General features: G+C 52.3%; 1 protein-coding gene across 6 annotated transcripts in view; it reads left to right on the top strand.

Moving 5' to 3' along the window:
• Positions 1-16,700, top strand: part of Ptch1 (patched 1) — a 67,061-nt gene that overhangs the window by 32,463 nt on the left and 17,898 nt on the right. For all 6 annotated transcript variants that reach the window (XM_078030539.1, XM_005334890.5, XM_078030541.1 and 3 more), the window contains 11 exons: positions 315-513; positions 827-948; positions 1,764-1,911; positions 2,674-2,805; positions 3,207-3,362; positions 3,987-4,085; positions 5,147-5,272; positions 10,152-10,270; positions 10,796-11,201; positions 11,393-11,702; positions 16,223-16,365. In XM_078030539.1, the coding sequence (XP_077886665.1) occupies positions 315-513; positions 827-948; positions 1,764-1,911; positions 2,674-2,805; positions 3,207-3,362; positions 3,987-4,085; positions 5,147-5,272; positions 10,152-10,270; positions 10,796-11,201; positions 11,393-11,702; positions 16,223-16,365 (1,960 nt within the window). The remainder of the gene's footprint in view (positions 1-314; positions 514-826; positions 949-1,763; positions 1,912-2,673; positions 2,806-3,206; positions 3,363-3,986; positions 4,086-5,146; positions 5,273-10,151; positions 10,271-10,795; positions 11,202-11,392; positions 11,703-16,222; positions 16,366-16,700) is intronic.

Below are 16,700 nucleotides of genomic sequence, written 5' to 3'. Positions count from 1 at the left end.
GCTTAGAGAAGTGTCCATTGGCTAATTTTTTTTTTTTTTAGATATAAAATACAATATACTGTCAATTAAGATTTTTTTTGGGGGGGGGGTGCATTCTTTAACTCATAAGCCCTGTGCTTGCCATTTTCGATCATGAATTATTTCCCTGACTTAAGTTTGCACACAGACCTACAGGAAAGGACCGTGCATATTTTTTATGCCCGAGTCCCAGCATTACCAAAAAGCCTCTTGCAGTGTGGATACAAGACATGCAGACTTTTTTCCTGAGTTTGAGAGCCGTTTCTCATGGTCTCCCCTCCTGATTTCTTTCGCAGAGGTAAACCTCCTTTGCGGTGGACCAACTTTGACCCCTTGGAATTCCTAGAAGAGTTAAAGAAAATAAATTATCAAGTAGACAGCTGGGAGGAGATGCTGAATAAGGCTGAAGTGGGGCATGGGTACATGGACCGCCCCTGCCTCAACCCCGCCGATCCCGACTGCCCTGCGACAGCCCCCAACAAGAACTCAACCCGAGTGAGTGCCGCCGTGAGCCTTCTTAGAAGGGCCAGAGAGAAAAGCTGTTCTTATTTCCATTTATTCTTCTCTTTACTGTTTTCATATTTAATACCTCATTCTGCATGTTCTTTTTTTTTTTCTTTTTTTCCACCTACAGAACTGAGTTTGTTTATAGAGCTAAATTTTGCTGTAAGATTTGCCATACGCCTCTCATTAGCCTAGTTATTAATGTTCTCTCTGAAACAAACAAGCCCTTAATGTACTGGATTTTAACAAGGCATGTGACCTGCCTACTAATTCCCGTAATTATGTGGCTGTCTTTTTATTTTAGCCTCTTGATATGGCCCTTGTTTTGAATGGTGGATGCCATGGATTATCCCGAAAATACATGCACTGGCAGGAAGAACTGATTGTGGGTGGTACAGTCAAGAACAGCACTGGGAAGCTCGTCAGGTAACCCGGCACACAGAGTAAAATGCCGGCCGACTCTTCTCTCCGCCTTGCCTTGAAAACCACCCCCCCCCACACACATCTGCAAGTGTATTTGTATTCATACCTCACTGCTGTCCTGGCTTGCCATACACGGTGGCCTCGAGTATTAGGAAATATTAGCAGACCGTACCAGTGTGAAAAAGCAGCTTGCAGGAATCTCTCTAGAAGGGATCTGTAGTCTGCATCCACTGTGGTGGTTGACTGGAGGGTTTTAGAAGATCTGCCTATTATGTAGAGATGGGGCATGCGTAAAGCAGGCCAGGAACACCAGTCCTAGCGGGCAGTGTTGGCAGATGTGAGCCGGGCAGGGTCGCACACTGTTAAACAAAAGACCAAGAACTAAAAGCTAAGCGAGAGTTGCCCCTGCTCCCTCTTGGCTCTGGGCAGTTGAGTGTCAGGTGTGGCCCTGAGATTTCTCCCTGGGGAAAGCCGCCATCTGCGGGGACTTCGCGGTGGAGTGCGTGCGTTGCAGGGCCCGGCGGGTCTGGTCAAGCTATCTACTCCTCTCCCCTTCCTGTTGCATGGAATAGAAACTGAGAAAGGAAATTGCCTATTAATTTAATTTGGGGGTCTATCTGTAAAAGGTTTGTAAGGTTACACCTTGAGTATGGTACATCCGTCTATTAAACAAAATCACCAGCCAAGTCCTGTTTGAAGGGAGACACGTGCTCCTGTGGGAGGGAGGAGCTGCTGGGGGCTGTGGCTGGGGGGGGTCACCCCGGGAGACCGCTTGCTGGGGATGCTGATGTGCCTTCCTGCCCACTTCCCCTGCTCAGCGCCCACGCCCTGCAGACCATGTTCCAGCTGATGACTCCCAAGCAGATGTACGAACACTTCAAGGGCTACGAGTACGTGTCACACATCAACTGGAACGAGGACAAAGCGGCAGCCATCCTGGAGGCTTGGCAGAGGACTTACGTGGAGGTAAACCCATCTCTGAGTTGGGGGCGCACGCGTGGGTGGGTCGCCTTCCATCTTTCCTTCTCACCGATATTTAAAACACTATTCCCGTGACATTCATTCCCAACGTGGATTAAAATTCTGGGAACTTGATGGGGTGCAAGCGCTCCTTTTCCCTCAGAGCAGAAGTCCTAGGGCGTACGTTATCCAAGAGATGCTAATGCTAATCGGGGTACCCCCAAACAAGTTTGGTAACCAGTTGTGAGCTCCTGAGCTCAGCCATAAGTGTTTTTTTTAAGTGAACAAGGAGAGGTGTGTGGAAAACATTAGAAGGCACAGGATCTGTCCACAGCTGCAGGCCCCTGGGTCAGGTCATGTGACAGGGGCTGGCCTTTGTTTCCCAAGCAGTGACCTCTACTGAGCTGCATGTGACCTTTTGAAAGTGGCCAGCAAATGAAGGGGTGGGGGAGTGAGTGCCTGTGGGAATGAGTTGTTCTGGATTAGGGGGAAATGGATAGGGCCCTGAGGGACAGAGTAGGGGGCTTTGCCCTGGCGTAAATACGGTGCCCCCAGGGAGTCCAGGGACACCGGCTCACTGTGGCCCCCGTTTTCCCTTGATCGTTAGCCATGGCACGGGTTGTCCACCCGAATCACAGAACTTTGTGATGTTAAGGTACCGGAAAGAAGTGTAGGACTAGGGAGATGTGGCCCCCCAAGACCTGTGCTGTGGACGCTTGTGGAAGCTTTAATTCCATTTGGGAATTTAGCCTTGTGTTGTGACCACAGGTGGTTCATCAAAGCGTCGCCCAGAATTCCACCCAAAAGGTGCTCTCCTTCACCACCACCACCCTGGATGACATCCTGAAATCCTTTTCTGATGTCAGCGTCATCCGCGTGGCCAGTGGCTACCTACTGATGGTAACGATCGGTTGCGGGCTGCTGGGGGTGGTGATGGTTGGGTCAGGTTTTTTTTTGGATTTGGTTTGGTTTTGGCTTCATTTGCATCTCCCCCCCCCCGTGACCGCGCCTGCTTCTTAACTGCTCTTAACAAACATGTGCCCCAAAAAAGAGAGAGCTCCGCTTCGTCACGGTGTGGACAGTGGTTGTGTAAAGCGTCCCCCACCCTGTCCCCCCACTTGCAGTTTTCCTGTCTGGGAGTCCCCCCTCATTTCATGTGGCATCTATAAAGTCATGTCCTTGTTGGGTTTGATGAGTTCTACCTCTGGGTCCGGGTGAGGGGTGGGAAAGCCTTAGAATCGCCACACATTCTAACTTTTGGCCCTTGTTCTGTGCCCCCCGCCCCGTCCTTCTGCTTGCAGCTTGCCTACGCCTGCTTGACCATGCTGCGCTGGGACTGCTCCAAGTCCCAGGGTGCCGTGGGGCTGGCTGGCGTCCTCCTGGTCGCCCTGTCGGTGGCAGCAGGACTGGGCCTGTGCTCCTTGATCGGGATTTCCTTTAACGCTGCAACAACTCAGGTACTAAAGGAGCCACCTGCCCACTGTCCCCTGAAGAGCCCCTCCCCAGGCCTGCCCCACACATTTGTGTCACCTCGAGGGTCTTCTGGGCTTTCCGCTGGGATGCCGCTCAAACCGGGGGAGGGCTGGACCACCCGCCACTCAGGGCAGTGGGCAGAGCTGGGCCAGGCTGGTCATTAGTAGAGACGCCGTACTGAGGGCAGTGTATGTCACTCACTAGAATCCCAGAGATTCTCCAACCCAGGTGGGAGTCAGAGTCACCCAGGCTTGTGAAAGCCCAGGGTGCAGGGCCCACCCCCAGGGCCTCCGGCTGAGCTTTTGCCTGTCTCCTCAGCTCCCAAGGTGCTGTCCAGGGGTCTGGAACCCAGTGCTCCAGGGTTAGATTCCTCCTCACCTATTAACGTTAAGAAATTATTATACCTGGGCCTTAGTATTCAAGAGGTAACGGGAGTTGAAACTGCTCAGTTTGGGGGTGTAAACTACCAATGAAAGTAAACGCTCCGCAGTGAGTTCACCTGAGCTCCCCTCTGGGTACCTTCGGGCACCGGGGACGATGTTGTGAGCAGGGTCAGGGTTCTTCGCAGGGCCCGCTTCTGATGCCACTGTGCTCTGCTTTCACCCCAGGTCTTGCCGTTTCTCGCTCTTGGCGTTGGCGTGGACGATGTTTTCCTACTGGCACATGCATTTAGTGAAACGGGACAGAATAAAAGGATCCCCTTTGAGGTAATTGCAAAACGAAGGAAGGAACTCGGGTTGGGGGGACACCCCAGGTCTCTCCTGTTCTTGAGTATTTGTCCTTTAGTGTTTCTCCATGTGGCCTAGTAAATATTCTTGTCCCAGGCAGAGGACACGTGACTAGCTCTAAATAATAGAATCCGCTGGAGGAATCACAAGGACAGATGTGTATTAGCTGTGAGAAGTCCCAAGAGATCCATTTGGGGTGCCTTTGGAAATAAGGGTTTTGGCTTAGCTTACGGTCACTGTGACAAAATACCCGACGAAAGCCAACTTCAAGGAGGAAAGCCTTGTTTGGGCTCGTGGTTTCAGAGGTCGCAGTCTGCGGTTGGCTGGCTCCATGGCTCTGGGCCTGAGGGGAGGCAGAGCATCAAGGATGCCATGGATCCGTGCTGCTCACCTTGTGGCAGCTGGAAAACAGAGACAGAGGGAGGGAAGGAGGAGTGGCCAGAAACACCCTGCCAGGGCCTTGGCCCGCCCGCCTGCCCGGTGGCCCGCTTCCTCCTCCGCTTCCTCCTCCGGGCTGGGCTGCTGCGCCTCCTTGGTGCCATCAGCTGCAGAAGCCCTCAGGGGAGGCAGCTGCTGATGAGGTCACGCCCTCTGGGGCCAGCCGCTCCCAGAAGCCCCCCTTCTGAACACTGCTGCCTTGGGGACCAAGTATTGACCTGAGCCTGGGGGGCACATTCCAGAGCCAAACCCTAACAGGTGTCCTCCTGTGCCATTTCCTACTAATTGTCATCCCCTCTCCAAAGCCCTTGTTTCTTCTGTGGGATTCTCTGTCCCTTTGCCTCTTCTGTTTTTTATAAATCATATTTAAAATGTACACTTAAGTCGCCATCGTGCGGCTTCCGGCTTGGGTGGCGGTATTCGTGAACCACGCCTGACTACCACACCTGACCATTGGGTGGTCTCGAGTAGAGTTGGGTGGGGCATAAGGCAGCAGTACCCCTCCTGTCCCCAGGCCAGTGTGTCTGCATTGCTCACGGGGTCTGTGCGCCAGGAGGCAGGCGGTGCCGGTGCAGCTCTGAGCTCTGCTTTGTCATCCTCAGGACAGGACCGGGGAGTGCCTCAAGCGGACGGGCGCCAGCGTGGCCCTCACCTCCATCAGCAACGTCACCGCCTTCTTCATGGCTGCACTCATCCCCATCCCTGCTCTGCGGGCATTCTCCCTCCAGGTGGGTTGCCAGAGCTGTGAGGCCTGGGGCTGCTCAGTGGTGCCCTGGCACTCGGCATCTCCTGCTGTGAGCGTAGCCCGCCAGCACGGGGGGCTCTGGTCGGTGGAATAGGTGCTGCTTCTACCTAAACCTTGACACAACCTTCCTGCAGAAGTTGCAGGGCTTCTTCCTTCCCTTCAGCCCTACACCCATTGCCTGTGGCCTCAGGGAGCTGCACTTGAAGTAGACCAGGACCCCAGGACCCCAGGACCCCAGGACCCCAGGCAGATTTTAGTGATGTACAAAGACAAGGTTGCTAGACAGTAACTTAAAACCGAATCTCAGAAAGCACAGGATGAGGGTATGTTTGCCGTCCCCTGCCTTGGAGGAGTTCCTGCAGCATATGTCCCTCGGGGGCCCTTGCTCCCCATCTCCCTCTCCTGAGTCGGCCTCTACATTCTCTCCTATCCCTTATTCTCTTTTCTTCTGGTCTCTTTTCAGCAAACTCGGGTGCCTCCCATTTTTCTAGAGAGCACATCTGCTCTCAGTATTCTGCCCTCCTGTCTCCAACCGAGTCCCTTCACTACCAAACAGCTAGTGTATGTGGATCACAGGAGGGAAGATCCCCGGATCACGCTGGATGTCAGTCACAGGTGTTGGCTTCAGGTTACTTGAAAATCACAGGACTCCCAAAAGTGGTCCCGGCCGCAGGTGAAGCAGATGGTTGACCCAGGTAGCCTAGGACTTGGGTACCACAAGATGTCATGGGAGGTTAATCTCAATTTTTAAGGCTCTAGCTGTTTTCAAGGAAAGGGTCAAGGAGCGTTGGCCCGCATCCTGGTGGGCAGTTCCCAAAAGGAAGCCACGTTGGGTGTCTCCTGTTCATCTGCTTCTTCATGCAGCTCGCCCAAGCTGTGCGGCTCGCCAGAAGGTCCAGCATGGTGACCAGAGAGAGAAGCTGACAGATCATGAATTCAGTTCTTGCTGACACTTGGGTCAACACATTGAGCGTTTTCCTGGTCTTCACATGGGTCACGTGAGAACCAGTCAGTACGTGCCTGAATGTCATTTCACTAATGGCTGATGGAGGCCCCCGCCGCGGGTCATCCTGCTGTGTTTGCAGTCCGAGGTTCCCCGACCTTCAGGGTCAGATGGAGAGGAGATCTCGTGCCAGTCACCGTAGTGCCAGCCCCAAGAGAATATTGAAAAGGAGCATTTTATTTATTTATTTAGATTGTCTTAAGTATATAGAAACAGTGTGTGAATAGAGGGCTGAAATCGCATCTGAAAGTGGGAGCCGCACACAGGAAGTGACCATATCTGGGTGCTCAGTAATAGGACAGAGAAGTGAAGGATGCCTGTAAAACCCGGGGTGCAGCTGGAGTTCCAGGGGCCCTCTGTGCACAGGCGTGCATCAGCCCCACACCCACTGGCACCTCGTTCTTGGTCCTCGTTCTTGTTGCATTGAAATTGTCCTGGAGCCTCTGAGCAGTGGGCCCTCTCTCCTCGCTCTGTCCTCCACCCCTCCTGCCTGTGGCCTTTCCCTCACTGTCCCTGGGCCTCTCGATTCTCAGCTGCTCACACACCTTCTCTTCTTCTTTCTCCTCTCTCGTTCTCTCCTCTCCTCTCTTTAGTACATACGATGGTTCATCAAGGCACACTCTGCTTTGGTGACATCCCGTGGTGTGGTGTTCTGAAAAGCTACCTGAGTCCCCTTGTGAGCAGTAGCCTTTCACAAACCAGTGCGCTGGGTTCTCCCAAGGTAAGCACCTCACGGAGACCAGATGAGTACTGGGGGTCCTGGGCCTCTGTTCTCAGTCACCGTATAGGCCTTGGAAAATGGCATCTGGAGCTTCCGAAAGTCCTCTATTAGACCCATGGCTTCCCATGACTCTTCAGCTCATTCCCTCTCTCAAAAATAAAAATAAGAAATGACGCGGAGGGCAATGTAAAAAAAAGAAGAAGAAGAAAGAAAATGTGGCAAGATTTTTGCATGGTCATCAGAAATTTTACCCTTGTTCCCTTTCAAATGCACTGACATTCAGAACTGACCCTGATGTGGCTTCTCTTTCCTGAAGATGCCTGTAGTAAGCTGTGACTCTGGGTATTTGTGTTTTGTGTCTGCAGCATGCCATAGGTTAACAGGAGACCCAAAGAGAGTCTGTCCAATAATAAATCCACATGACCTTTGGATTTTGTAGCATGAGCAAAACAGATTTTCCCCACCTGGAGAAATTGTCATATGCCTCCTTGATCCCTCCTTCCAGATGCCACCACTGTGGCAGAAAGCTTTGGCCCCATCTGCAGTTCTTTGGGACCAACGTCCTCCCCAGGTCTGTGCTGTCACCCAGGGGTTTGGGGTCTTCAGTGAATACTTCCAGATGAGAAGCCCTGCTTGTTGCAGTGGTACAAGGATTTAGACAGGTCCCCCTGCAGGTGACTCAGCAAGGTCACAGTAGACGCTCTGGGATTAGGGACATTTTCTTTAAGCACAGTGGTTGGACAGTGCAAGATCATTGCCATCCATGGTTCTGATTCTCTCAGAATTTCTCAAAGGCCCTTCTGCCTCTGCATTTAGCCTTCTCTTCCCCAGGAATCCTTGCTGTTCACATCTGCTATTTTAGTGCACTTCTGGGGACATTGAAGTTCTGCTGTTTTCTTTTTAGAATCTCTCTCTCCCTACGTGTGTAATATTCCATTTTTTTTAAAAAAAAAATGAGTCCGATGAGATTTGGCTTTGGGGTTCTTCTTTCACCCCTCCATTTCCACCTCAGGAGACGGAGCAAGTGCCTGTTGGATCTCTCTGGCTGATGAGGATCGGCACTCCCCGGCTACCACGCACAGCCTCACTGTTCTGCTCTGGTTTGTGCCCGGGCTGCGTGCGTGTGTTGGCTTGGGTGGCTCTGCCCACCAGAGGCTCTTTCCTCGTCCGGGGACTTTGGCCCAAAGTGAGGTGCACAGTTTATTCTCTACATCTCACTCATGAGTTGTAAATGACTGTAGTTTAAAAAGTGGAAAGGATTCAGTCCCCGGGACGTCTTCCTGGAAATCATCCTCCGTGTCCCACCTGCTTGCCCAGCATTCCCTGTTTAATGGGTCAGGGGTCCAACCCAGTCCGAGTTCACCCTCTCAGCAACCAGTCCGAGGAGTAAGAACTCCCCATTCTCAGCTGGGCTGAGGGCTCTGCGTCGAGGCTGCATGGGAATCCAGTTCACTGGCCAATGGGCTCTTCTGCAGTTTGGGTGATGGTTTCTGTCAGTAGCCATAAGAGTGTCCACCTCCTGGTGGCTGTGGGAATGGAATCATGTAGTAGCTGCCAGTCTCCCATGCCTTCTCCTTGTGGTCCTGAGGGCCTGGACCCAGGAGGACTCTCCCGGTCCTATCTCCTCTACATGGAGCATATAGGCCTTCCCTGCTCCTGCCTGAGCCCTGCAGAACCGTATCCTAGGAGGCCTTCCTTGACAGACAGCTCTCCCACCCCACCCCCATACTCTCCCTCTGAGCTCCTCTGGAACCTGGGTGGTATCTGCTGTTATCATTATGTACACATTGTATATATGTGTATAATGTACACATTCTATGCCTCCGCCCAGATTGTAATTTGTAGCTGCCTGTCTCTGAGCAGTGGTAGAGATCTTTGCATCTCCACCACCCAGCACAGTACTAAAGTTTAAAAAGAAAAGTGTTTCTTAGCTGACCTCCCTGGTCATGATAGTGAGGTGCTGCTTCGCATAGGCCTGCCTATCAAGTCGATAACATGCCTGGCATACGTTAGACTGGTAAGGTAACATGCTCTGTGATTTTTAATCGATGAGGAATTTTCAAGATAGAACCTCTTCGGTAATCTTCAGATGTGGCGCCTGGCTGCTTACGGTTTCCTAGACTTGATGGGGATTCGTGGCTGAAAGGCAGGGCTCAGGGCTCCTCCTTCACCTGGAGCCCACATTCACAATTCCTTTCAAAGGCCTCTTGCCAGGTCCCCCTTGATTTGTTAGGTACCAGTTGCAGCCACACTTTTTTCCATCTGTCTGAGCTGTTTACCTAGTTTGAAAAGGTCTCCTCTAGAGACCTACTAGTTTTTTTAATTTTTAAGCAAATTTCTGATGATTTCCTGGCTACTTAGCATTCCAGATCCATTTTTCTTTTCTGCTTCTTCCCCTGCTTTTCTGAAGGGGACTGTCCTCCGTCGACTTTGCCTGTTAACAGCCCGGATTTTGTAATTTTTACTAGGTCAGCAGGAGATTTGCCAAAGCTCTGCGGAGTCCAGCCCTGTGTTTATTCTAGGTGACGGCGTGACTTTTGAATCCGCACTTATGTATTCTGTGTAGTATAATCACACACAGGAATGTCCCTCTGCTTCCCTCCCTGACCTCCGCTCTCCTCGATCACACACCCCACGGGCCACTCCTGAGGCTACTTGGAATGTGCCTACTAAAAACCTCAGGGGACATGTGTGAAATTCTGTGTTTTGAAGGTGACATTTCTATACACTCGACCCGCATTATGTACAGATTCCTAAGTGTAAAATCGGGGCTGCGTGAACTCTTGGAGACGCCTGCAAGGGGAAATAACGTCTCTCTGTTTTGAAATAAAGCGCCTCAAGGACGTTCTCGGTTCTACCTTTGGTGTGGTCGGGGTTCCAGAAAGACCGGAGCGGTGGTCTGTTTAGTCCCACGTTATACCTTCTGGGGTCGTGGAGTTATTGGAGTAGAAAGGGTCTGCAGGAGGGGACCCCTTGTACCCACGTGGTCTCTTGATGACGGAGACGAGAAAAGTGGCAAGAAACTCCACCGTCTCCCCCCACTTTCCACGGCAGCGGAGGTTATTGAAGCATCTTATTTCAGAGGGATGCTCTGGCCGGCCGGGGTGGCATGTGGGTGACCGGGTCCCTCTCTCCTAGGCGGCGGTGGTGGTGGTATTCAACTTTGCCATGGTGCTGCTCATCTTCCCTGCCATCCTCAGCATGGACTTGTATCGGCGCGAGGACAGGAGATTGGATATTTTCTGCTGTTTTACCAGGTGCATTTTCAGGCTGCCGTGGCCCTTCTTGGCGGGGTCCAGAGGGGTGCTGTTGAGGGAACCCCTCCAGTCTGGACTTGGGGTGGGGGAGCAGAGGTAGGGCCAGATGGACCCTGGATGCTTGCCTGGGAGGGCATCCCCGCCCCAAGGCTTCTCCCTCCCTCAACAGAATGTTCTCCTAACCCCTGGGGTTCTGGTGGCTGTGACCCACATTTGCTGAAGGGTGGGAGTGTCTCCTAGCTCTCTGGGTTAGAGCAGAGCAAGGTTGAAACACACCCACCTAGAAAAACCATGGGGTGTTGGGGAACGCCAGAAGGGGTGGGTGCACGGTCACGTGAACCGTATTTAGGATCAGCCATTCATTTGGCCTCCGTGGACTCCATCAGGCCCACATCCCAGTGGGTCACGTGACATTGCAGGAGTCCAAAATCTCAGCTCTTTGAATGGGTGGCGTCCGTCGTCAGTGCAGCCTTTCTCCGTCACCGTGTCACCGCGTAACCCGCCACGCATTTGCCCTTCCTTCAGCCCCTGTGTCAGCAGAGTGATTCAGGTGGAACCCCAGGCCTACACGGAGCCTCCTCGCGGGAACGCCCGCTACAGCCCCCCGCCCCCCTACAGCAGCCACAGCTTCGCCCACGAGACGCACATCACCATGCAGTCCACCGTGCAGCTGCGCACGGAGTACGACCCCCACACGCACGCCTACTACACCACCGCCGAGCCCCGCTCCGAGATCTCCGTGCAGCCGGTCACCGTCACCCAGGACACCCTCGGCTGCCAGAGCCCCGAGAGCGCCAGCTCCACCCGGGACCTTCTCTCCCAGTTCTCCGACTCCAGCCTCCACTGCCTCGAGCCCCCCTGTACCAAATGGACACTCTCGTCGTTCGCAGAGAAGCACTATGCGCCTCTCCTCCTGAAACCAAAGGCCAAGGTAACCTTCTGCCGTTTTTATTCTTCGTGAGGTCATTTAGGAACGTGCGGACTAGGATTTTACGTTTCCCCCTCTGGGAGAATAAGTGCTCCATGCCCCAGCGGGGCCGTGGGGCGGGACAGGCCCTCCAACCTTGTCCTGCAGAGCCCGCAGGGTCCCTCCGGGCTGATCCCCTGCCTCTTGTCTTGCAGGTCGTGGTCATCTTCCTCTTCCTGGGCTTGCTGGGGGTCAGCCTTTACGGGACCACCCGAGTGAGAGACGGGCTGGACCTTACCGACATCGTCCCTCGGGAAACCAGGGAGTACGACTTCATCGCCGCGCAGTTCAAGTACTTTTCTTTCTACAACATGTATATCGTCACGCAGAAGGCCGACTACCCGCACATCCAGCACCTGCTGTATGACCTCCACAGGAGCTTCAGTGACGTCAAGTACGTCATGCTGGAGGAGGACAAGCAGCTCCCCAAGATGTGGCTGCACCACTTCAGAGACTGGCTGCAAGGTGAGCACACGGGGCCGTGCTCCTTCACCAGCCGCCTGCTCCCTGGGCGGTTTGCCTCTGTCCCTTGGTTCAGGCCGTGGATCGCAACACAGCGCTGACTTCTGTTCCATCAACTTCAAAGCGTTGCTTCGAATGCGTAGGTAGCCTGCTCCTGCACCTGCCTCCCGCCACGGGCTTTGACCTGTCAAACAAGGCAGGTGACCCAAGCGGGTGGCACAGGAACTTCTGTAAGTTTACGAGTCCAGGTTCAGCAGAAGGGAAAGCACGTGGTACAATATGGAGCCCCGTGGCTTTCGTGGCTGTCTCTTGGGTTGGTGGCTAGTTTGGGTACCAAGTAAAATCAAGACTCCATCTTTTGATCATCTTTAAAAAACTGTTTTTAATGGACTTGATTTTTTGAGCAGTTTTGAGTGTTCAGCAAACTCAGTGGAAGGCACAGTTTCTCACGTCCCTCCTTCCCCAACACACACTGCCTCCACCAGCGCAGTGCCTCTGTTATAGTTGATGGGCCTGCGTGACAGCACCGTCACTCACAGTCCTTAGCTGGCATTCAGGTCCATTTTGACCGTCTTCTGATTTGGCAAATGAAGTCAATTTATTAATGCACAATCACATTTCATACTATTTCATAAATAATCAAATCCTTTAAAATGCCTTTCTTGGCTTCTTAGCTTGCTCTCAGAAACATTTCTAGGAAATATTAGTCAACTAGAGGGGAAAAAAAAAATTGTCTAAATTTGTTCCTGCTAACTGACTGAATATAAATGTATTCAGTGATTCCAAGAACATCTGTTCATTTATTCTGTGTTGACACATTGCAATGTGAAGTAGAGAATCAGCATCATTATCCACACAATTCAAGCAAAAATGCTTTTACTGGAATACCCAAATAATTATAGCCCCAACATTTTTTGGCTTAGATTATCCAAATGATTGTCTTAATTTCCCACTTAATTAGGCTAGTTTAAACACAGATTGAAGTGTCCTTTTGGGTCTTAAGTCAATAACGCTTGTATGTAAAGATTAGACAGCAGTTTCCCTGAGTGTTGCACAAGATGGGAAACAGCTTGAATTTGATTGAACTTGAATTTGATGGAAATTGGTTCGGTACAGTTTCCGGCCTTAACTTACTAGAATTTCGTTCATATATTGATACCAGATTTGACTTTTGTTGTGGAGGGGGGTGAAGAGACCACCGTGGCATGATGATCACTTCTCAGCGCGCACATGGGATGAACTTTAATTTGTTCCAAGTCTTATTTTTTAATTATCATTATTTTTTTTAACATTGAGTCCTGAAAGCGATGGTTTTCGGGCAGTGAGTTAGAAGAGAACCAGGCAGTTGAAATTCCCTGCTTTTCATTTTTTTCCCCTCGTCAACCAAAGACGTGCACATACGTTGCCACAAATGACAAAAGTCATCTGCCGGGTGCTGCCAGGCTCTGAACAGAGGAAAGTGTCCCAGGGTCCTCCACCATGGCTTTGGGGCTCACTGTGGTGTGCTAGGCCCCGCTAGTCACTGGGCAGCACAGAGGCTGGCCCTCCACCTCAGAACTGCAGGTGATCTCGTTGCTTCCATCCTGTGAGAGACCTAACGCTTTCCAACTTGGAACCCTTTTTCTTGAAGGTGCATGTGAATCACGTTTTGGTTGCTGGGTGGACGGCTCCCAGCTTAGGCCCGGTGAGATCCATTCGTGGTCACAGTTAGGGTCTCAGCCACCCTGGAACTCTGTGTGACCCTCCTGAGGCCCAGCAGCAAAATGACCGGAGCCTGAGTCCATTGGCTGCTGAGATGATTTGCGGACCTGTTGAGAGGCTGATTCGGGTCTTTGAACATTCCCTTCCCAAAAGCTTTGAGTCAGTTTTCCTTACGAACGTTTTTTTGTGTAGTTTTTAAGTGATGGGAGGGCGCCGCCTTGGATTTTTTATGGAATTGCCAATCAGACCACATCACTCATTAGTCTTTATCAACATTCCAATAGTTCTTTGATTTTACTCCTAAAAATACAAAATGGCCCATGCGGAAATCATCTCTCGTGTCATAATATACGTGTAAATGGTGTGGCATTGGAGATAAAAACCAAATTGCATTTGTTTTTATTCCACAAGTGAAGTTTAGGTTAACGATTTAAGGTCCCATAGGTTGAACTTTATACTAGAGAATATTTTTGAGCCGGGCGTGGTACCCCATGCCTGTAATCCCAGTGGCTCAGGAGGCTGAGGCAGGAGGATGGTGAGTTCAAAGCCAGCCTCAGCAAAAGCGAGGCGATAAGCAACTTCGTGAGACCTTGTCTCTAAATAAAATACAAAATAGGGCTGGGGATGTGGCTCAGTGGTCGAGTGCCCCTGAGTTCAATCCCTGGTACCAAAAAAAAAAGAAAAAGAAAAAGAAAATATCAAACTAATCATGAAAGGAGTTAACAGTGCTGTACAGTGGTGACCTCTTGTCCCTTAGAACCTCCCGTCTACTGATGAGCACAGCACCCCAGGGATCCGCACTGTGGAAACAAGTTGAGCTAACTGGCCAGCAGGGTTGACCTCCCCAGATCTGTGTGTCTTCTTGGTTTTGCTGTAAGGGACCTCAGAAGACTGTAAATATATCTAACAAATGTGCTCCCAGTTTTTGGGTCCCGCCTTTCCAAATTCCCCACCAGATGCCATTGGTACTGGAGTTGGCTCTGCCCGTCTCGGCCAGATGCGCCTTCACCAGACACTTCTGGGCACCACTGTGTGTTCAGGGCAGTTTCTGCCCTGAGTGGATCAAGCTGACTCCCTCAGGATCAAAGAAGAGCTCTGGCACTTTCTCTCTATTGGCTCTTGTGGGGTTTTCCACCTTTCCAAGCCTCAGTTTCCTTATCTATAAAGTGGGCATGATGAAACCCAGGGGGCTGTCTCCGGGGAGGAGCAATGGTGTCGAACACCCGGGGTGGCCCAGGTTCCCAGGAGTCACAGGTCAGCAGGGACAGGGTTAAATGCCACCCAAGTCAGGAAGGGATGAAAATCCTACTGTGGCCCAGCAAACAGACCCTGCCTATTTGGGGTAGGGTGTCCAGCGGTGGGGGAGAGGGGAGCAGTTGTTTTTCCTCTCCGGTTTATTTTTTCAAAATTAAAACCTCTAGGTCATAAAATGGCATCTGTTCAGTACCACTTGCGTGCGCACCTCCCTGTGAGAGACGGTCTGTCTGGAGGTGGGGAGCGTGGCCACCCCTCCCGGTGGTCTGTCCCGCCTGCGTCCTCCACGCCCACCCCATTATAACAGGGCCTCCTTTCCCTGTGGAGCCCCCCCATCCTCACCCCCAAATTGTTCAAATACAAACGGTGCAGAGAGCAGGTCAGGAAGAGGGTTTGGTTTTTAAAAACAGAGGAAAAGGAATCTATCAACCACCGTCCCCCCCCCCAAACTTCAAACCCCAAGAGCACAACCGTTCCAAGCACTCACATAACCAGATTTTTATTTTTTTTTTGGTCTTTGAAGCCACCCAAGGCGTGTCCTGAAATGAAGTAAACCCTCTGCCTGCTCCCCCTCTCCGCCTAACCCGTACACCAGGGCTTGTTCAGAAGCCCAGGTTTCCTGAGCTGCTGGGGCCTGGCTCTACTTGGGAGGTCACTGAGGAGGAGCTTGTATGCCAGCCAACGCTCAGACCCTAAGGCCGGGTCACCAGGGCCCTGTTTTCTCTTCCAGCACGCTTATCTCTTTACAGCTGTAGCCAGACCGTCAGGTCTGTGATGATGGTTTTGATTATGGAGGCCAAGCCCAGCTGTGTGTGGTGGGCTGGTGGGCTCGCCCATCCCCCAAGCCCCGAGAGCGCTCTCCTTCCCCCTCCCCTCGGGCTTGCGGTTTGTCATCTGTTCTCACAGAGCCTCCTTGTGCTGGCCTGTGGCTTCCTGTTCTCCATCTGATCCAAATTTACCCTGTGAGGTATTTCCCTGTGCGCAGGAGACCCCTCCCTTCCCCGTCCCCCACACCCCCTGGGAAGGAAGGGTGGCAGAGAGGAAGAGCGCTGGGGAGGGAATAGGTGTTGGCTGTGATCTTTACACAACCTGGCAGCGGATCCCACAGCTTGTATTAGCTCCACGAGTCGAACAGATGGATCGAATTGACAGTCCTGTCCACTCACCCTGGGCTCCGGGAGCCGCTGAGCTGCTGTTTGAGGCTGGGACTTGCGTGTGTTTTTGCCCCTCTGCGTAGAATTTCTGGTGGCACTGAAGAACCCTGGCTCAGCTCCAGCTCATGAGCCCCGTGTCTTTCTCTCCCCTCTTGCTTTCTGGGATAGTCACCGGGGAGAAGCAGCAGAGTGTATGTTTTTCTAAAGGTACAGCGTGTGTTTTCTGCCCCCCTTCTGACCAACGAATGAGCTAAGCCACCTGCAGTCCATCCATGAACACCCAGTAGTCTGAGCGGAAGTAGAAGGCAGACTGTGGAGTCCCCCGTCCTGCTGGCTGTCCTTGGCCCACCCCCTTGGGACCCGGGGGCTTCTGGCTAAGAGTTGTAATGCATCCCACACGTTGGCCTTTTCTAGGACTTCAGGATGCATTCGACAGTGACTGGGAAACTGGGAAAATCATGCCAAACAATTACAAAAACGGATCAGACGACGGGGTCCTGGCCTACAAGCTCCTGGTGCAGACCGGCAGCCGCGATAAGCCCGTGGACGTCAGTCAGGTACTCGGGCCCTCAGGGCCTCCCAGGGAGTCTCGCAGGCGTGGCTCAGCGGAGCTCTGGGGCAGCTACCGTAGGGAAGATGGGTTGGTAGTCCCTGGTCCCAGCCTGTGCCCTCTGGGGACCTGAGGCGTAAGGACTGGCAGGAAGCATCTCGAGTGGGCTCTGATTCTCACCTCATCCCAGCAGCTCAATGTGTGGCCTCCGGCAGGTCAGGGAATCTCATTCTCCTCCTCCGTCAGGTGGGGACAGGTGTTGACCCCCAGCACAGTTATAAAGAGCAGGAGTCAGTGCAGGTTAGAAGTGCTGGGTCACGTGTCCTTCCCCCTTCTAGTACC

This window comes from Ictidomys tridecemlineatus, chromosome 13, assembly GCF_052094955.1.
Source record: "Ictidomys tridecemlineatus isolate mIctTri1 chromosome 13, mIctTri1.hap1, whole genome shotgun sequence".
NCBI lineage: Eukaryota > Metazoa > Chordata > Mammalia > Rodentia > Sciuridae > Ictidomys > Ictidomys tridecemlineatus.
Note: the sequence above shows the minus strand (reverse complement) of the source record. Positions and strands in the feature narration are given on the sequence as shown.